Below are 22,339 nucleotides of genomic sequence, written 5' to 3'. Positions count from 1 at the left end.
ACTCTGAGGCTCCACGTCCAGGAAAGTAAATATCAGTTTGGATCAATCAACAGAGCAGCAGTGTTGGTTCAGACTTTGGTAATTTGATATTGTAATGGAGACACAGGGAAGATGAAGGGAGGTGGGGGGAGGGGAGGGGAGGTCACCATAAAAGGAGAGAGATGGAGGAATGTGGGACTAAGTGACTCTGTCTGAAAATGTCATAAGGAAGCATATCAGTACCTACCGAGAAACAGCTTAAATTAAATGTTTGTCTGGGCTGACCATCCTGCTCCCAAGATCTATAGATCTCTAAAATCAAAACAAAGTAACAAACAAAAAGTAACAACAAAAAAAACCTAAGAACCAAACATATCCCTTTCTCTGTTCAACCTCTTCTACATAGCTCCTCCCCCATTTCATGTTGTCTTGCTGTTTTTTCTTTGATTGTTGTTACATATAGAGTCTGCAATATATAGATAACACCAGCTCTGAGTATATAATGCAATTCATATGTATATGATTTCTGGGTGGACCACATGGTATTCAGGCTTGATGGCTGTCAATGCGAACCTAGCACAATGGAAGGGTGCCTTTCTCAAGTGATACAACGTTTTCTCATTTTGTTTTTTATTTAATTTCAATTTTGATTTTAAGACTTTGCAGCAGACAATAATTTATATTTTGTTTTTTTTAAATAAACCTATATTGTAGGTCTTGCCTAAAACAAATTTCTATTGAGGGTTGGGGATTTAGCTCAGTGGTAGAGCGCTTGCCTAGGAAGCGCAAGGCCCTGGGTTCGGTCCCCAGCTCCGAAAAAAAGAAGCAAAAAAAAAAATTTCTATTACTGCTATGTGTAGTCCTCAAGCTCATATGTTTATTAAAAAAACACTTTCAAGTCAAGATTAAGCCAGAATGGGATTAGGAAAAAGATCTATCAAGATCAGTTAGAATGTGTTTTTCAAGTACCCCCTGCCTGTGCTAACTGCCACCTTCCAACCTCACCTGATTCCATGGCTGTAGCCTACCAAGGAACAAGGGTTAGGATGGCTGCTATCTGTGACCTCTCTGAGGTGACTGGATCCTTACGTGAATGTTGACATAACTTCTAACCAGTCCCACAAAAGTCTTATTGACCCTGAGGGATTATTTATTGTCTGGGAAGCCCAGATAATATATATTTTAAGGAAGTGGAGTTACAATGGGGATGAAGCCTAATGAATCACAAGGTTTCAATAATCTGTGAAGCTCTAGAGAGAAAATGAAAGGCCATCCAGTTGCTGTTGTAGTCACACAGCCGCTGTTCCTGAGTGAAAACAACAATGGAGGATGATGCGTGGATGAATGGCATGACTGACTTCCAGTTCCTACAGAGACAAGGACAGGCCAGAGTTTTCAACTATGGTATATAATCAGTCAACCCTCAGAAAATAAACCAGTTATTTGGTTCACATTTAATTATTGTATAATAAATCATTCCCCTACTGTATGATATTTAGAATGTTTCCACACTCTTTTCTTTTGAAAGCAGTGTTTTAATGAAAAGTTTTGCACTAAGAATCAATGGGTACAAGTGTTATTGTGACATGAATTGCAAATACATCTTCCGAGTTTTATTTTATCTTTTGGATCCTAATTATGACATAAAATATTTGTTTTACACTGCAGAATTAAATGTGTTATATATTTAAAATATCAAGACATTTCTATAATGTCTTGATCTAATAATAAGATTTCTCTTGCCTTTCTACCACGTAATTTATTAGATGAATTAATAAATTTATCAACGTCACATTGAGCAGATTAGGTCAGTGTTGTCTTGTGCTCTTTAAACAAAGGATGAAAACAGTTGCTTTCAGTTTTGAATTTTAACAAATGATCCAAATGATTCTCCAATATGTAAGAGAGGTTTATATTCTATGACATTAGCACAAACATGGAAAAATAAAGGGCATATTTTAGTTATGCTTGCTGATATTTCTGAGCATTTAGCATACTAAAAGTCAGTGTCAGGTCAGTCAGAATGTAAGTGGGAACTGCACTGGTATTTTTATGTTTCCTCACATCTCTGTAATTGGTGGAGATCTGATGAAGCCACAGCTGTGCAAAGCCTCCTGCAGAGTCTACCTGTGGCAGGGGTTGTAGCTGCACAGCCAGCTGCAGTTTGGGGCCAGGCTGCAGGCTCACTGGGAGCACTGTGCCTCAGCAGCACAGAAGTAGGTGCCTGAGTCCTCCAGCTGGGCACCACTGATGTGCAGGGTGCTGTAGCGCTCCTTAGAATCGAATGTTGACTTTAACCTCCCGTTCTCCTTTGTTCCCGGAGCCAGGTAGAACAGACTGATGAGGCCGCCCCTGGGATCCTGTCGGAACCACTGCACACTCTTCATGGTGGTAGAAAAATTACATCTCAGAGCAGGATTGGTTCCTTCTTGGAGACTCAGGGCTGAAGGACTCTGCTCCACATTATCTCCTCTCACCCCTGTTGGAAACAGAAAAGCAAAACAGAATCAAAGAGAGGTATCCACCCCACCAGTCAAATACCCAGGAGACGCCATGAGGAAGAACGCACAGGAGATTTTCATCTACTTTCTCCCCCTCCACCACCGACATTTCTGGAGAATCCCTAATAGAAACTTAGCTTAGCACAACTCACAGCAAATCTGCACCCACAGGATCCCCAGCACAGCTCCCAGGTTCCTCTCCATGGCCCCTGTCCACTTGCTGGGATGTCTTCTCTCCAGCTCTGAAGGGCGTCAGTCTTGTGCCCAGACAACTTGTGCTCACAGACTACAGGTTCTCTCTGAGTCACTGAGCTCCCTAATTCATCTGAACAAGAAACTCCACCCACCTCCACCTCATGACTCTGCACTGTCATTGCTCCAGGGCTGTGGAGGACATTGATGTAGAGCCCAGGACACTGTGTTTCTAATGTAACATGTAATATAAGGAGTTTGAGGGGCTGAGGATGTTTGAGGAAGGAGAATGCATGAATACAGAATGCTGGTGGAAAAAATAATCACGTGTGCGTGTGTGTGTGTGTGTGTGTGTGTGTGTGTGTGTTCATTCACATGTTTGTGATATGAATTGTATTGGAATAATTCCAATTTTTTGAGTTTGGCGAATTTTAGAGATAAACCTAAAAGAAATTTAAAAAAAAATTAGAGTTTTCTCTTGACTGTCCATTGTCATAATGCTTAGTAATTATATTTTGCTTATATATGTTTGGAGAATTATTCTTAAAGTAGAATTATAGACACACGGACCCAGTAAACAGACTCTAGATATCTGTGGCTTTCTACAGAACCATTGAGAGCTAAAGACCCAGGTAAACTACACCTCATCACTTGTACCACTTGCTTTGGGAATGGATTGCCTTATGTCCTTATGTCTCTTCTCAGTGCTTCAAACCTCAGGGTGACTTAAGACAAAATAATTTTAGGAACCCTGCAGTGCCCCCTAGTAGATTGACACCAACAACAAATGTGATTTCAGGCCATTCTCACAAGTCTCATTAAACCAGCCCATCACTTCCTGTTGAAGGAAATGCCAATGGTCAGAAGAGAAGAGTGTCTAGACAGAGCTCTCAATAGAAGAAACAAAAATGGATTTAAAAATCTCAAAATTGGGGGTTGGGGATTTAACTCAGTGGTACAGCGCTTGCCTAGCAAGCGCAAGACCCTGGGTTTGGTCCCCAGCTCCGAAAAAAAGAAAAAGAAAAAAAAAAAAGAACCTCAAAACTGTTCATCAGCCATAGCAATTAGGAAAATACAACTTAAAACAACTTTGAGATCTCATCTGACACCAATCAGAATATGTAAAATCTATAAAACACCTCACAACAAATGTTGGGGAGGTTGCATAGAGGGTAAAGGAATCTGCACTAATTCTCAGGGGAATAACGATTGGTGCAGCTCTTCTGAAAACCAGTGTGGAGAATCTTTAAAACACGAACACTCAGTCTACCACAGGACCCAGCTATGCCACTTCTTGGTCTCTGTCCCTCTCCACAGATGCTTACGTGTGTCCACTGCTGCTCCCCTCATGGTAACTAGGAAACGGAGACAACATAAATGTCCTTCATCTGATGAATGGACAATGGAACTGTGGTGCCTACATAGTATGGAATATTCTTCAGTGTAGAGGAAAACGGCATCATAAACGTTGCAGTTAGATGATGGAACCAGAAAAGATTCTTGTAAATGAGCTGACTGAGACCCAGAAAAGCAAAGACCACATGTTCTGCCCCCGAAGTCCTGAAGCCCTAACCTCAGTAGAAACTGCAGACGCTCCTAACTCCACACCTTCAGACGGAAATGTGTGACCTGGAGTCACCACAGAGGCCAGAAAGGTACAAGGGACATGTGGCTGGGGAGAGCCACTCGAGATGGGAAGAGCAAGGCAAGCAAAATGTAATGGGAGACACAGGGAAGGTGAAGGGAGGGGAGGGGAAGGGAGGGGAGGTCACCATAGAAGGAGAGAGATGGAGGAATGTGGGATTGAGTGACTCTGTCTGAAAATGCAGTAAGGAAGCTGATATATATATATATATATATATATATATATATATATATATATATCAGCTTAAATTAAGTGTTTGTCTGCGCTGAACATCCTGCTCCCAAAATCCATAGATCTCTATAAACAAAATGAAACAATGAACGAAAAATAACAAAAAAACTAACAAAGAACAAAAACATATCCCTTTCTCTCTTCAACTTCTTCTACATAGCCCCTCCCCCAATTCATGTTGTCTTGCAGCTTTTTCTTTAATTGTTGTTACATTAGAGTCTGGGAATATATAGATAACACCTGCTCAGAGTATAGAATGTAACTTGTATGTATATGATTTCAGGGTAGACCACATGGTATTCAATAATAAATTGGGAGGTTCTTCCTTGGATAAGACTGTTCTCAGCATTTCTTAGCTGACCACAGTGTTTTGTGTACAGTTGGGGCTCTGCGGGATTTTCCCCTTCAACATTCACATGTGTAGTGGCTGTCAGTTAGTGCCATCTTGTTTAGGTCTTCTCTAGGCAGCCATGTCATCGAGGCATCGTGGAACTCACCATGAGAACTGAAACACAGTTCCGTAGGCTGATGTTCCAGTTCATGTTGTTATCGAGAACAATGAAAGCTTTATCAAAACAACAGAAGGAGGAAAAAATCAAGATTTCCAAAAACACGAAAATATTAAATCTACCCAGATATAAAAGTTAGCAAATTATATATAAAAGGCAATCTTCTGGGTGAGTCAGAACTTTAAATCTTGGCACATACTTCTTTGGAAAAATGTACCCAAACCAAGAATGCTGAGGAGAAACTGTAGGGCAGCTGTGTCCTCTTGACAGTGCTGAACAGATTGAAATCTGCTGTCTAAACCACTAACCCATTGCAAGCAACACAGCCTTCCCTAAAGCATGCCCATTGTGCCAGCAGCCAGAGAGGGAGGAGTGTGTGAGGAGAGTGGCCAGCCTGTCATGTGAATCAGCTCAGACAACAGGAGGAGGTACAAGTAAAGGTTGAATTAATATTTAGACAGAATGGGGGATGGGAATTAGGCTGAGGGAAACCCTGAGAATAAATGAAGCAGAAAAGAATGAAGCTAAATCTAAAGTTTTCATACACTGAAATGGTGGTTGGATTGCTACTCAGCCAATCTGGATAATATTCCTTCAGATTCAGCTATTACCACAGGTCCTTGTCCTTACAGTCTTTCATAATTAGCTTCTTCTTGAATTATAATTTTGTATCTAGTCTTTCTGGAAACATGCAGACAATGGTAAGAAAAGGCAGTCATCAAACTTACACGTGATTCCCAGTGGACTCAGTTTTGTACATGCACACACACATGCACGCATACATATATGCATACACACTCATATACACATACACACCTACACACATACACACACTAAACACATACCTACATTTATACACTCACATGCAATAAAATCACATAAAAAGCAACATTTTTGCTGAAACATCTTAAATCTTGCTACCCACTCTAGAAAAATCTACAATGAAATTTCAACATACAGTAAGATTCTTTCTTGTGTGTGTGTGTGTGTGTGTGTGTGTGTATGTATGTGCATGTGTGCACATGCACATCTTCATATTCACTGCAGAAACTCATAAATATTAGAATAAGGAGGACTCAACAATCTTTATATGTGAAGAATAAACTTATAAGGCTAATAAGGACTGAACTGTGTCTCTCCCAAAATAATTATGGTGGAGCCCTCACACTAAGAATTTCAGTGACACTTGAAGATAGGACATTAAATGGTAACCAAAGTAAAGTAAATAAAATAGCACAGGGGTCTGGACCATCAGATTAATGATGACCATGGACCTGCATGTCCTCTGAGAAGGACCATGTGAGCACTCACAGAAGGCAGAAACCATCTGTGGCCACAGAAAGAGATCTCTGGAAAAGCAGGTCCTGATCACACCTCCATATAAGACTTCCACCTCTAAGGCTTCCAGAAAAGAACTTCCTGTTGTCTCAGCCACACCTTGTGCTGTGTTGTGAAATGAGAAAATGAGTCCATTAGAAGGCATAACTGTAGAGATGAAAATACCCAACCTTTAATCGTTCTACCTTTCTTTTAGAGCAGCTGTCTCCTGTAATAAAGTAACCCATTCTTGCCAGAACATTCTTGAGAATCAAACCTAAAGGTCTGATGATCTTAATTTTGTCAAGGTGCTGGGAAGAGTGGAGTCTGCCTCTTCTGTACAGTGCACCCAATGCTGGTGACAAAGGAGTGAAATCCTACTGTAGTTTCCTAGCAGGTTTTAAGTGTTTTTGGGTTCAGCACTTGAAGCAAGCATCCATCCCTACATCTTAAGTTTGCTTAGAATAACTATAGAAAAGGGCAGAGTACCATGGCATGAACCTTGATAGTTTGCAGGGACCATTTCTAAAATTGTTTTGTAGCATGTGCCCATGTCAACTACCAAAAGAAATGGTGTACATGTATAACTATGTATGTGTAAGAGTGTACCCTCCAGGGGTTGCCAGCTACCATATTACATGAAGACCATAGCGGAGGAAACTGAAATCCTACTGCAACAATGTGACTTATACAAAAGTCTCATCTCATCTCACAGGGGAAGGGCATACAGCAGTTTTCATTAGCAGAGCATTGGCTTATTACATAGTATGACCAAACAGAAAAAGATGATTTTAAATACCTTTATTAATGAAGGTTCTTTTATTATTATTATTATTCTCACAGACCTTTATTCTGTCTGGATTGGATATTATATACAGTTTTGAGGTAGGTGGGGTCTGACAGCATATGTTTCCTATTGACTTGGTTTGAGATGTTAGGGATGCCTCATAAGCATGTCGAGACAATTAGGAGCTCTGATGGTCACAGTCCTCTCTATGGGGGACTGTGGCTATGTGGCAGGTGAAGCTCCTACTGTCCCTTTGGGTTCCAGGGCTTCCAATCCATTTCAACCTTTACCGGGATTTCCGTCAAGGTCCACTGCCCCACATGGAAAGACAGTTTTGGTTATTTGTTGTTGTTTTAATTTATTTATTTTTTCCATTTTTTAAAAATTGAGCATTTCTTATTTACATTTCAAATGCTATTCCCGTTCCCAGTTTCCTGTCCATCAGCCCCCTAACCCTTCCTACTCCCCTTCTATAAGGGTTTTCCCTTTCCATTCATCCCCTATAATGGCCCCCCAAAACTCTCCTACACTGAGGGTCCAACCTTGGCAGGACCAAGGGCTTCTCCTTCCATTGGTGCTCCAACAAGGCCATCCTTTGTTACATATGGAGTTGGAGCCCAGGGTCAGTCCATGTATAGTCTTTGGGTAGTGGTTTAGTCCCTGGAAGCTCTGGTTGGTTGGTATTGTTGTACTTATGGGGTTGCAAGTCCTTTCAGCTCTTTCAGTCCTTCTTGTAATTCCTCCAACGGGGGTCCCATCCTCAGTTCAGTGGTTTGCTGCTAGCATTCACCTCTGTATTTGACATGTTCTGGCTGTGTCTCTCAGGAGAGATCTATATCCGGTTCCTGTCAGCATGCACTTCTTAGCTTCATCCATCTTATTTAGTTTTGGTGGCTGTATATACACATGGGCTAAGTGTGGGGCAGGCTCTGAATGGCTGTTCCTTCAGTCTCTGCTCTAAACTTTGCCTCCCTATCCCCTTCTTTGTGATTTGACTAAAGTACATTAGAGACATAAATTTTCCAAATAAACATGGCATACCTCGTGGGTGATGACCACGGACCCGCACATTCTCTGAGAAGGACCCTGTGAGGATTTAAGGAAGGCAGCACCCATCTGTGGCCACAGAAAGAAATCTCTGAAAAAGCGGGTCCTGATCTCATCTCCTGTACCTCGACCCACTAACAACCAAATATTTAATCCCTAACAATTCCTTGTCTAGCCAGTGTGAGACACAGTGGAACAGAGTGCAGTACATTTGGCTATGAGGTACTGTACTGCAATGACAGTGATGGATGATGGTGATGATGGTGATGGTGGTGGTGGTGGTGGTGGTGGTGGTGGTGGTGGTGGTGGTGGCGGCTGCCGCCACCAGTGCACAGAAGAACATGTGGATCTATCTATGTGGGTGAGCAGAATGAGAAACAGAGAAAGCCCTGTCATGTAACTCCCCAGACCTGAAGTTCTCAGCCACTGCACAGTGGCAAGAATGGGGAAACCTATGGCCTGCAGCAGGTGAGTGGACTGGAAAGGCAGACATGAGCATTCCTAGTGTAGGTTCTGTGTCTTATGATTGCTTACACTGTCCCTGCCTTCTCATTCATTATAAAGTCAAAACTAAGAGATTATCAGAGATAGGACAAATACCATGATCTTCTCATTTCATTAAAAAAAACAAAAAACAAAACAAAAAAAAAAAAACAACCCAAAAACCTAAGAGATTCCCAGAGTAATACATAAGGTCACTTGGTATAAGATCTTCAGATAAATTGTGCTTCTGTTTGCTTTTTGTTCATTATTTATTCACTTTACATTCCAATCGCAGCCTGCCTTCCATTCCTTTCCTCACACAGCGCCCCCCACTCCCCAACCCTTCTCTGAGAAGGGGGGAGATCCCCTCCCTGGGTACCAACCTACCCTGGCACCTCAAGTCACTGTAGGACTAGGTATATTTTCTCCCATTGAGGACAGACATGGCAGCCCAGCTAAGAAAACAGGATCCACAGACAGGCAAGAGTCAGGGTAAGCCCAAGCTCCAGTTCTTGGAGGAGTTGCACGAAGACCAAGCTATGTATCTGCTATGTACATGCAGGGGACCTAGGTCCAGCCCAGCCCATTTATCCTCTCTGGTTGGTGGTTCAGTCTCTGAGGTCCAGGTTAATTGATTCTGTTCGTCTTCTTGTGGAGTATCTATCCCTCTAGGTTCCTCAATCCTTCCCCCAACTCTTATACAAGATTTACAGAGCTCTATCTAATATTTAGCTGTGGGTTTCTGCACATGTTTTGGTCAGCTGCAGTATAAAACCTTTCAGAAGACAGTTATGCTGGTGTCATGCCTGCAAGCATAGCAGAGTCATTCACAGTGTCAGGGATTGGCTCCTGCCCATGGGATGGGTCTCAAGTTGGGCCACTTGTTGGTCACTCTCTCAGTCTCTGCTCCATCTTTGTCCCTGCACTTCTTGTAGGCAGGACAAATTTGGGGTTGAAAGATTTGTGAGTGTGTTGGTGTCCTTATCTCTCCACTGGGATACATGGCATGGCTACAGGAGGTGGCCACTTCAGGATCCATATTCCCCACTACTAGGAGTCTCAGCTTGAGTCATCTCATAGCCTCCCTGCACCCTTCTTTAAATCATGTCTCTGGCACCTACTAGAGATGCCCCCACACTGATTTCTGGGGGTGAGGGGATCAGGTGTAGAGAAATCCTGGGAGATGTAGCTGAGAGCATGTTTCTGTTCAATGCTAAATTATATATGTGTGCATGTGTATGTGAATGTGCTCATGGTGTGTGGGTACAAGTGCGTGGTGACATGTACTAGCCCATGTATATGCATGTGCATGCCTATGGGTATACATAGGAACTAGAGAAAACCCTTGGATGTTCTTCCTCATGTTCTGAAGAGATTCTCTCTCTCTCTTTCTCTCTCTCCCTCCCCCCTCTCTGTGTGTGTGAGTGTTTATGTGCACATATGTGGATGCCAGAAGTCAATCTTTGATGTCCTTAGTATGAAGCTATCTGCCTTGTTTATTGGAGACAGGCTCTCTCACTGATACCTGGAGCTCATGGTTAGCTTAGGCTGGCTGGATAGCAGGCTATAGAGATCTATCTGTCTGTCCTCACCTCCCTGCACAGCCACCATACCCTGCGTTTTTGAGCATGCTAGAAATCATGCTCAAGTGCTCATGACTCCATGGTGCCTACCTACTTCCTTTTCAGAGCCAGCAGCAGCTAGAAAATTCTCCCTTCCTTTTCCTTTTATCCTGAGTGTTCATCCTCCTCTCCTGTATGCACAGCAATAAAATGTCATCTTCTACCATTGTTTCAAATAGAGGAAGAAGAAATTAAAATTTCATATTGGAGCCAGTGAGCACTAATGTCCACTATGACTCTTGCCTCTGTTGTCTTGCAGGACATGGCGATATTAGGATAAGATAATCTATGTTTAGTATTGCTGTAGTAAAATCATGGAAGGTAGGGAGGAAACAATGCATACTAACAAAAGATACAGAAGGACTCATACTACAAATTCTCAAACTAGATTTGAAGAATTTAAGATGGCAACAAAAATAGAATAGTACATTATAATAGTACATTTATAACTGCGAAGAATTCTTTGAAAAAATACCAATGAGCTCCAATTCCTTATTCTCCTGTTTTATTTTTAATGGTTGCTAGAACTGACAAAATAATGACAGATCTCTAAGCCTTTCTGTTTTTGATAAATTTCTATATCAACTAAAATGCATCAAATTCTTTCCTAAATGGGAGTACTTAAATATCGTGACAAATTCTGATCGGTGTATATAGCACCAAAAGAAGAATTTATAGGAAAATTGACATAAAAGGTAGGAGTGAAGGTAGCCTTCAGGACAGAAGCTGAAGACCACACCTTCCACTTCCTGTGTAGACAAACACAAAATGACAAATGAAAGCGTCGGTCTTTCCTCACGAGCACAACCAGATGCTTAGCGCAGTCATTGTCCAAGCAATGGCCACTCAGGAAATGGTTCTCATGGAAAAATGACAGTAGCCTCCATTCTAAAGAATTATGATTGAGCATTATATAATTTTGAAAATATGCAAAGAGCTTCTTAGACGAAGTCAGACAGTGGATATTTTAACTGGAAATGAGCCGTGCAAAGGCAGCTGGGACTGCGCGACACCCCTATTCTCCTCTCCAAGTCCAAAAAGATGCTTCAGAGAGCACAAGGAGAGACCTTGTGTCTGAGCACCCACAGCCATGGGTGTTTGTGTTCAGCTCCCCCTACAGACTCAGACACTGTGTGCTCAGAGCACAGAAGTACACAGCCGAGTCGCTCCAGTGCACAGAGGCTTTCCGCAGGTGGAAGGAAGAGTCACTCTTGTTGAATTCAGCCTTAAAGTCATTCAATCCTTGAACCACGGGGTTTCCTGAATAGTACTTGAGGAGCAGCAGCAGCCCCTGCTGTGGGTACTGGACATACCAGAACAGGGAAGGTGCCCCAGGTGTGGAATACTTGCATCTCAGCTGCAGAGAGGCTTCTTCAGAGACAGTGACATGAGCGTCAGGTTGAGTCACTGACTGAGCTTGGGCAACTCCTGGAAGGGAATATTAGGTCAGTAAGTGCAGTGCAGACTTTATTGAGGACAGTCAGAATGCAGGGATACAGAGACCACAAGGATGCTGTACTCACTCAGGAGAAAGTTTATCCCCAGCACTGGGAGGAGCGCCACGAGCATGGCTGAGCCTTGGGAAGGCTGCGGCTCTGTTGTGGAGGAACTCTGAAACAGACCAACTGGAAAGTACCAGAGGAAACAAGAGCTTGAAAGCAGGAAGAGTCTGCTGGAGAAGTCTCCCACACAGATAAAAACCGATGCTGCAAACAGGAACCTGAAACAAGTTTCGAATACCCGATTCTTGTCACTTTCCTTTGCTAAATTCTCAGCCAGCTGCAAGAAGGATGAGGTGAGCAGGTGGAGATCTACAAAGGAAGAAGGAACAGTAGTGAGTGCAGCAGCGCTCTCTGGCGGCCACATGAGGAACCAAGTGTCTTGAGAGTCCACAGCCTGCTGCCTCCTGCTATGTTCCTATTTCATAGACAAAGCAAAACTCTCACAAAGTACATTGTGTCTTTTCTAATTTAAGATATTAGTTCTAGTATTTGGTGAAAATGAATGGGTTGTTAATATTCCCTATGAAACCAGATTATGAAGTGTACCTCAGATTTTGTGTGCAGTTTTTTCAGGCTGAGTGTGAATGACGACCACAGCCATGGTGACAATGCATTATGGCACAGGTATTTTACGAAGTTAGATTGCCTCTGCTTTCTATGACAAGCTGGGACTCCAGATGAGAAGGTTTTCTTGCTAGAGTTAGCGGAACTACAACCTAGAGACCTCCATGGCTGTTGAAAGACTGTCCCCAGGAAAGAAACTTGTGATTAAAACCTGAGCTCTTTCTGGGCCAGTGGAGCACATTGACTGAGTCACAGCAGCCTCTTTCCTTCCAGGAACAAGAAGGAAGAGGGTCCGCTCTCATCTGTTCCTCCCTGTGGGGATTGTCTCCCAGGGAAGAGTTACCTATGCCAGCAACATGCCAGCAATGTGTGAATGTTTAGCCTATGAATGAGGCTGTGGAAGCTCTGTGTGTGTGTGTGTGTGTGTGTGTGTGTGTGTGTGTGTGTGTGTGTGTGTGTTTCTTTCAAATTTCCCCATAACTTTAAGAGCAACAGTAGAAAAAAGAATAAACTCAAATCCACAAGTGTTACAACAAAGACAATCATCTAGGAAGTCAGATAGACAAATACTTCCAGAAGTCTGGTCAGAAAGAAAGAGACACAACACAAAGAGACCAGCAACTCATGCTGGTTTTCAGTTTACTGTGGCAATTTACAGAGCCCAGCATGTGTAAAATCCAAGGACGCCATATTGCCTAGAGCAACCCGGCTTCCTTGTCAGTGATATAATACAGCAGGATTCTTTACTTGTCTACATTGACAGAATTCAACTCCCATAGTTGAAGAACATCAGAAAAATCACTTGAATTACTAACCTCATATTCTTGTTTAAGAATGTTAATACGTCAGCTAGGAGATGTCTCAGTGCTTAAAAGCACACAAATAGGAAGCCCTGAGGTCAGATTTCCAGAGCTCGTGTATGACTGGGCATGGCAGCATATGTCCACAAACCCGTTTCTTCTAGAGCAGCACTTCTAAATCTGTGGGTCAAGACCATTAGGTGGATGGATCAAAGGGCTCTTTCACAGGAGTCCCCTAAGATTATCAGAAGTTTCAGATATTTACGTCACAATTAAGAACAGCAGCAAAACTGCAGTTATACAGTAACAATGAAAATGATTTTATGGTTGAGGGTCATCACACATAGGAACTGTATTAAAGTGTGGTAACATTGGGAAAATTGAGAACCACTGATCCAAAGCAAGATGGGAGGTAAAGACAGAATATACTCCCAGGAAGCACTTGGGAGCAGGTAACCTAGAGTGCTGACGACGAGACCCTGTCTCAAATAAGGTAGAATGTGAAAATATGTAAATATATTACATTTTTTAAAATTTATAATATTGTAATATATGATATCCTCGGGTTGTCCTCTGACCAACATACATGCACCAAGGCACATGAATGCCTCAGTTACAGAGATGAGCATACATAAACACTACACTCAAACATCTCACACACACAACTACACACACACCATACACAGTACTGACACTTATTGAATATATGCCATACACATACATACTCATCACAAACATCACATAGACAGAAACACATCACATGCACACACAAATATTAACATACATATCACACACAACATAGACACCCACACACACAGTGCCACAAGCACACAGAAACAATCTATGTGATAAATATATGTTATATATCATTTTTTTAAAGATTTATTTATTATGTATACAGCATTGCACCTGCATGTACACGTTCAGGCCAGAAGAGGGCACCAGATCTCATTATAGATGGTTGTGAGCCACTATGTGGTTGCTGGGAATTGAACTCAGGACCTCTGGATGAGCAGACAGTGCTCTTAACCTCTGAGCCATCTCTCCAGCCCATTATATATCATTTTAACTTTAAAAGTTTCATGCCTATTTATAATATCCAGTGTCTCTTTAAAAGTACAGTTTTTTTGTATTTTAATATTATGTTATTTAATTTATTTTATTCATTATTCTCCTTATTTCCATATCAAATGTTATTCCCTTTCCCAGGTTACCCTCTGGCAACCACCTACCCCATCCACCCTCCCCCTGCTTCTTTGACAGTGTTCTCTATCTACTCTCTCCTTTCTCCCCGCCCTGGTATTCCCCTACACTGGGGCATCCAGTAGTCACAGGAACAAGGTCCTCTCCTCTCATTGATACCCAACAAGGCCATCCTCTACACATATGCAGCTGGAGCCATGGGTACCTCCATGCGTACACTTTTGTTGGTGGTTTATTCCCTGTGAACTCTGCGGTGTCTGATTGGTTGATTGATTCAAAAGTACAGTTTTTAATTGTTGTCTTGTATAAAAATTTTATCATTTATTACATATAATGTTATTATATAATGTGATATATTTACATTATAATGTCATTACTTATAATATAATATATGATATAAAATAACATTATATAATATTACTACATTGTTATATATAATATAATGTGTTTAAATTATAATATGTAATGTATACATATATATATAAACACCCACATATAATTTTTATAGGAGCACACAATTGAAAATTGGATATTGAAAGAGACATTTTAAATAAGGTTGAACTTTTAAAGTTATACTATATTTTAATTGCAGTATTAGCATTACATCTTTGGGAACAAACAAGAAATGGAAGGTTATGGATTTACTACTGGTGTTTATGTGGTGAGAAGTAAAGGGATCAACTTGTACTAGTTTTTGTCAACTTGACACAAGCGATAGTCATCTAGAAAGAAGGAACCGATACTGGAAAAATGCATTTCCACTGGCATGTAAGCAAATCTATGGAGCATTTTCTTGGTTAATGATCAAAGTGAAAGTACCAACCTCACTGTGGGTAATGGGACTCCCATTCTTGTAGTTCTGTGTTGTTTCAAAATAAGAATTCTCCTGAAACATGAGGACCAACGAGGATCAACTCAGTTAGCAGCTTCCCTCCATGGTTCTATTTCAGTTCCTGACTGTGGGTTCTTCCTTGACTTCCTGCCTTGGCTTCCGATGATGATGGCCTGTAACCTGTGAGCCAAATTAACACTTCACTCTCCAATATGGTTTTGGTCGGATTTTATTTCAGCAATAGAAAGAAAACTAGGACAGTATGTAAACCTCACTGTTTAAAGACAGACTTCCAGGAAGGACAGAAGCTTTGGTGTAGTGAGCAGGCTGTGAGAGCCCCAGGAGGTGGTGAGTGTCCCAGTCCAGATGACAGGATCAAAATGAACAGGGTCTTAAGAGGCTTGGAGGGGAGAGCTTTGATTTCACTTTCAAGCTGTCTACTCTTAATGTTTTTCGGTTTGTTATAGCTTTGTATTGTGAATATTCTATTGAATGAGCATTCATACACTGTATTATTCAGCCATTCAAGTGTAGTCTATGATTATTGTTTTACACACAGAACTATCTCAACACCATCAAATAAATTTTAACAAAGTTCCTCACCACAAAAATCAACTTCAGACCTAGGAATAGTTATGCCTGTCTTTTTCCCTCTAATTCTGCCACTGATAAAATCTTATTAATAGGTTAATAGCTATTACATATGTGGTCTGTTGCAGTTGGTTACTATCATGTGCTTTTTTGTATTTCACACTTCATTTCTTAGCAGAGGTCAATATGTCATTTTTTCCCATCGGTGTGACATTGCTTTCCATGGGTTGGCTACATATTTTCCAGTCATCTACTGGCAGCCACTGGATTATTCCGACTTTGTGAAGTTATGGGTACACAGATATGAGCACTTGTATACTACTTCTTAGGTAATACACACTCTCACTTCTCTTTAGTACATTACTAGGAAATTACTATTTTCCAAAGCAGCTTCAATATTTTTCCTTCCCATGAACAATGCATGCTTATTTAAATTCTCCAGACTTTAGACAAAACTTGTTATATTGTCTCTATTTTATATTTTCAGTTTTACTGGGAGTGGTATTGTCTTATGGTTTTATTGCTGTGAAAAGGCAGTATGAACAAGACAACTGTTTCAATAAAAACATTTAATTGGGGCTAGCTTACAGTTAATGGACATTACAGATAATAGACAGGTAGAGCCCATTATCATCATGGTGGGAAGCCTGGTAATGCTCAGTCATGGTGGTGAAGGAGCTGAAAGTTCTGCCTCTTGATCCTCAGGGAACGAAAACAGGCTGGATGCACTTAGGACCTCAGAGCCCTATCTCCACAGTGCCATACTACCACTAACAAGACAACACTTCCTCATATAAAGCTATACATACTAATAGTGCCACTCCATATTCAAACACAGGAATCTATGTGGATGGGTGTACCTATTCAAACCACCACCTGTACAGTATACTTTGTAATTTTGTCCTTCTCTAAAAATGCAGTGTTCAACGTTCTTCCGTGTGTTTATCAAGCATTTCCATAAAATAATTAGTAGACCATCTATTTATCTTTTTGCTCATTTTAAAAACTAAGTTACTTCTCTGTGTATTACTAAGGTAAGGAGAGGCTTATGAATTGTGGTTTGAAGTGTGCTATCGGACAAAGGAATTGTCAGTACTTTGTTCCCATTGTGGGGCCATTTTCATGTTATCATTAATGTACTTTGAACCATAAAGATCATTTTATCTGTTTTCATTTTTCCTTCCCATTCCAGTAAAATACTTAAGACTTGCCTAGACCATTCACAAGAATCTACACCATTTTTGTTTACATATGGTTTATAGCTTTGCTATTTTATTTTTAATCTAGGATCCATTCAAACTTAGATTTTATGTATTGAATAAAATAGAGGTGTCATCATACTTAAATAGAGGTGTCATCATACTTTTTCACACAGGAACATCGAAATTTGTTCCCCAATTCTCAACCTCATGTAGAAAAAAGAAACAGGATAGCTTAAACTTACCTGCAAAATGAATAAAGCACAAACTTCTGGAGATATCACTATCCCTGGCTTCCAGCTCTACTGCACAGCAATAGTAATACAAACTGCTTGGTTTGGGTTTGTAAACAGACAGGCTGATCAATGGAGTCAAATAGAACACGCAAAAACATACCCACACACATATGAACACTTGATTTTTTGAAAAAGAAGCCAGATTCATGCAGTGGAAAGCTAGAGCATCTTCAACAAATAGTGCTGATCTAACTGGATGTCCTCATGTAGAAGAGTGCAAATAATTCCTATTTATCACCCTGCACAAATCTCAAATCCCAGTTGATCAAAGACCACAACATAAAACCAGATAAACTAAATCTAATAGAACAGAAAGTAGAGAGTAGCCTTAAACTTTTTGGTAAAGAGACAACTTCCTGAACACATCACCAATAACTCAGGCACTAAGATCAACAACTAAAAACTGGGACCTCATGAATCTGAAAATCTTCAGTAGGTCAAAGGACTCCTTAAATAGAACAAAATGACACTCTACACATTGGGAAAATATCTTCACCTCCCCAGCATCTGACAAAGGATTAATATCTAAAGTATATAAGGAACTCAAGAAGGTAGACACCAACACAAATGACCCAATTTAAAAATAAGGCACAGAGCTAAACAGAACAGAGAAATCTCCTACAAATCAGAGCAACCTTGACATCCCACCTTCACCCATCAGAATGGCTAAGATCATGTAGGATGTGGAACAAGGGGAACACTCCTCCAGTGCTGCTGGGAGTGGAAACTTGTCACACCACTCTGTAAATCAATTTAGCAGTTTCTCAGAAAACTGGAAATAGTTCTATCTCAAGATCCAGCTGTACAACTCCTGGGCATAAACCCAAAAGATTCTTTACCATCCTACAAGGACACTTGCTCAACTATGTTCAAGCAGATTTATTTGTAATATCCAGAAGCTGGAAACGACCTAGATGTCCCTCAACTGAGGAATACATAAAGAAAATGTGGTTCGTTTAAACAATGGAATACTACTCAGCTATTAAAACCAAGGACATCAAAAAATTTGGAGGCAAATGGATGGAACTAAAAAATATCTTGCTGTGTGAGGTTACGCAGACCAAAAAGGAAATGCATAGTATGTACTCATTTTACATGGAGAGTAGCCATAAATTTCAGGGAAACCATATCATAATCCACAGACCCAAGGAGTCCAAATAACAAGGGAGGCTGATTGAGTCTTTCTCAGAAGAGGAAATAAAATATATATTGAAGGCGAATGAAAAGAAGGAATGGAGGGAAAAGAGCAGGAAATGGGAAATCATGTGTGGAAAAAGAGAACGGAAATCAGTGTTGGGCAGAGGTGGTGAGTGGAGAGTGGTCAGGGGGTTTTTCTAGGATGTGCCAGAGACCTGCACGGGGGAGGGGAGCAGGGGTCTGTATGTGCACCTCTAGTTGAGACTCCTAGTAGTGGGCGTATGGATCCTAAAATGGCCACTTCTTGTGCCCAGGCAGGACTACTAATGGGGGATAAAGACAGTAACCCACCCACAAAAACTTTGACCCAAAATTGTCCTGCCTACAAGATGTTCAGGGACAAAGATAGAATAGAGACAAAGGGAGGGACCAAACAGTGACTTGCCCCCAAATTGAGACCCATCCCATGGATAAGAACCAATCTCTGACACTACTAATGATGCTCTGTTATGCCTGCTGACAGGATCCTAGTATACTGTCCTCTGAGAGGCTCCACCTATCACAAACAAATACAGAGACCCACAGCCAAACATCAGATGGAGCTCATGGAGTCATGTGGAAAAGTTAGGGGACAGACTGGTAGACCCAGAAAACACAAGGTCTCTCCAAAAAAAATACAATACAAAACAAAACAAAACAACAACAGAAAAACAGAGTCAACTAACCTGAACCCTTGCGGGCTCTCAGAGACTGAGGCACCAATCAAAGGGCACACATGGTTGGCCCTAGGCCCCCTGCACATAGGTAGCAGAAGTGCATCATCATGCAGGTCTGTCAACAACTGGAGTGGCAGCTCTCCCTGAATCTCATGCCTACTGTGGATCCTGTTCCCAAAACTTGTCTGTCTTGTCTGGCCCCATTAGGAGAGGATGCACCTAGGAGGAGGAGGAGAAGGAGCCAACATAGGGCATCATATGTAATGTTTGTCTAAAATAATATATGCTATATGTAAATGAAATACATATCACACACACATATCAAGTTCTGATACTTGAAAAAATTGCTTTCTATTTTAATGATTTTCTATAGTGTCCATTAATATCCTAGTGAACATACTAAGTACCATTATTAAAAGATAAGAACCTTTGTATAATGAGTATTCTCCACCAGTTGCACTGAGATGTCTTTAGAGTGGGGGCAATCTAAATGACACCTGTCAATCAACTCTAGAGTCTTGACATCTAATTAGTTATTCTCACTAAGACATCATTCAATGCTCTAGCACTCATTGTATGTTTTAGAAACAGGATTTTAAGGTGTTTTAGAACATCTGTTTCCTAAGCATAAAATACAGGAAGCTCCTGGTCTCAGCAGAGGAAAATGCATCTGTCTCTGGCCCTGATCCCAGGTTTATGTACAGACAGGACGTGCCTGAGGAGCACTGTGCACTGACTGCACAGAAGTATGTGGCAGAGTCCCCAAGATGTGCAGCTGTGATGTTCAGCGAGAGCTGTTTGTCTTTCTTGTTCAGTAGGACAATGAATCCTTGTCCTTCTTTTACTTCTGTACTTGAGAAAATCTCCATAAGCAACTGGAGACCTGCTCCGGGCTCGTGCTTGTACCAGCAGAAATAAGAGGAAAAGCTGTCTGTGTAGGTGCAGACGATAGCGGCACTGTCTCCCTCCCGGACACTCAGGTGAGACGGGCGCTGCTCCACCTGCTCTCCTCTGCTCACACCTGTGCAAAAGGAAAGAGCAGAAGACCATGAGGCTGCCATTCTCCAGACATTGCTTTCCTTCCTACACTGATTTCAGAAAATCTGGAAAAGGCCAGTCTGCTCCACAGACTGATAACGAACACTGACAAACACCTTTTCCCCCCAAAGCTCTCACTCACAATTCAGCTGCAGCCAGAAGCACAGGAACAAAGATCCAGTCAGTGTCTTCATTGCTCTCCCTCTGGACTGTGGCCTTCAGTCAGACAGGATGCTTCTGTGATCAGCTCTGGGTCAAAGCATTGAGTCTTCTTCATCTGTCTGTACAGAGGACTGCTGATTGCAGGCTGCTCTTACGACAGGCAAGCAGAGAATCTCTTTGTGAGTTTGCAGCCACGGAGATGCTCTGCCACCTTGTGGATAGCTCCTTTCTGCTGCACCAGCTGCTCCAGTCCCCTTTATGATATTACTTTTCTTCATTTAATTTTTGATTTTATTCAAAATTTGTCTTATAGTTATAGAATGCAGAGCTGAGAACTGATTGAATGTTATCTACCTATAGCACACAGTTTAACATATTTCTATGATCTTAGAATAAATATTTCTGAGACATTCCTGACAGCTTCATGATCATACAGAATAGTTAATGCTAAGTAGAATTAGAAGACATTAAGACAGATACTCCATTAATGGATCTCACTGCTCTCCTGCCAGCCCAACCAGGATACAATGCCTGTTCAGACACTAGCCACCCCAAGATGTACAAATATGGAATTTCTGGAACCAGTGAGAACCTACACAGTGAAAAGATTTTAACACTGATAGCAATCAAACAAGACAAGTACACAGAAAATGGACACACATGAAGTGAAAGCAATGCTTTTGAGCAACTGACCCTGGAAAACACAGAGAAAGAGAGAGAGAGAGAGAGAGAGAGAGAGAGAGAGAGAGAGAGAGAGAGAGAGAGAGAGAAGGAGGAGGAGGAGGAGGAGGAGGAGGAGGAGGAGGAGGAGGAGGAGGAGGAGGAGGGAAGAGAAAGGCAGACAGTTTACACAGTAAACCATATTCCTGTCTATATAACTGCTTTTAATGTACCTAAAATGTTTTTATAATTTGTGATTTATTTTTCATTTTACTCTAAGAATTTTGAAGTTTTTCCCTGTTTGTTTTCAATGAATCATTGACTCTTTTCCCATCTCCATGTAATTGTTCAGTTTTTCTTGCTATTGACTTTTGATACTATTACACAACAATCTTATGAGAAACAAGCATTCGTTTTAATTCTTTTGTATTTGTTAAGGATTAAATTATTACCAGTAGTGTGATCTGTTTTAGAAAATGTTCCATGTGCTATTGGGAGGAACGTGTACTCTGCAGCTTTAGGTGAAGTGTTCTGTGAATGTCTGTTAGATCCATGGTGTCTTTTAATTCTGATATTTCTTTCCTCATTATTAGTTAGCATGTTCTGTGTAAAGATGAATGGGGCTTTGATGGTATGATGGTGAGCATAGTTACCTTCCAAAGACGTGTGCATATTTTATCCATCAAATGTTAACCACCAGGCTCTCTCTCTCTCTCTCTCTCTCTCTCTCTCTCTCTCTCTCTCTCTCTCTCAATATAACTTTTAGGTTAAAAAGTTTACAGAAGACTTAAGTTTTAAAAGAAAGGTTTATAATTATAACCTTTCATTAGAATAGTAGAGAAAACCTCTTCTGGTGAGACCCACTTATACCACCTGGGAACTAAGCTTCATGATTGTCCATGGGCACATGAATCAGACCCACCAACAGCTTCCAGGAATCCCTTGAATTTTGCTCCAGAAATCTATCATACTCAGCTTCCTACAACAAGAAAGAAACATGGATTCCTATGCTTAGGTGCCTACCTCACCCAGAAACTTAGTAAACAAGAAACGTAATCCATGGGCTTCCCTCAGAAAAGGATTTGTTTCCCCTGCTTAGGTGTACACATTGTAGAAATTATCCTCCAGTCCCTGGCCAGCCTGCTGCACTAGATCCATCTAAAACCTCTAGGAACTTCGTTCCAGCAGCCCAGGCCACAGGCTTTTGTAACAAACAGGCTACCTGACTGCTCCAGCTTAGGATAGCACATGCCATTCTGGAACATTCTGTACCAGACCCATGTGGGAAAATTACTCACCCTTAATGTTTTCCTGTACATTATACAT

The 22,339-nt window shown here is 41.2% G+C and overlaps 1 long non-coding RNA gene and 2 gene segments (V, D, J or C); all 3 read right to left on the bottom strand.

Annotated features, from left to right (window-relative positions):
* Positions 1 to 2,162: 2,162 nt before the first annotated feature.
* On the bottom strand, positions 2,163 to 2,684 carry LOC134482029 (T cell receptor alpha variable 22-like). The segment is given in 2 exon segments: positions 2,163 to 2,458; positions 2,633 to 2,684. Coding segments are annotated over 2 exon segments (348 nt in total).
* Positions 2,685 to 11,656: 8,972 nt separating this feature from the next.
* On the bottom strand, positions 11,657 to 19,753 carry LOC134481965 (uncharacterized). Its single transcript, XR_010057916.1, has 3 exons — positions 19,163 to 19,753; positions 15,206 to 15,394; positions 11,657 to 12,124 (listed from the first exon to the last, which is right to left on the bottom strand). It is a non-coding gene; the product is annotated as an uncharacterized LOC134481965 (long non-coding RNA).
* A 5-nt stretch (positions 19,754 to 19,758) lies between these two features.
* On the bottom strand, positions 19,759 to 22,339 carry LOC134482028 (T cell receptor alpha variable 5-like). The segment is given in 2 exon segments: positions 19,759 to 20,174; positions 22,312 to 22,339. Coding segments are annotated over 2 exon segments (444 nt in total).

The sequence above is a fragment of the Rattus norvegicus genome, chromosome 15, assembly GCF_036323735.1.
Source record: "Rattus norvegicus strain BN/NHsdMcwi chromosome 15, GRCr8, whole genome shotgun sequence".
Classification (NCBI taxonomy): Eukaryota; Metazoa; Chordata; class Mammalia; order Rodentia; family Muridae; genus Rattus; species Rattus norvegicus.
The sequence above is the reverse complement of the archived record's forward strand: the minus strand, read 5'-3'. Positions and strand labels throughout refer to the sequence as shown.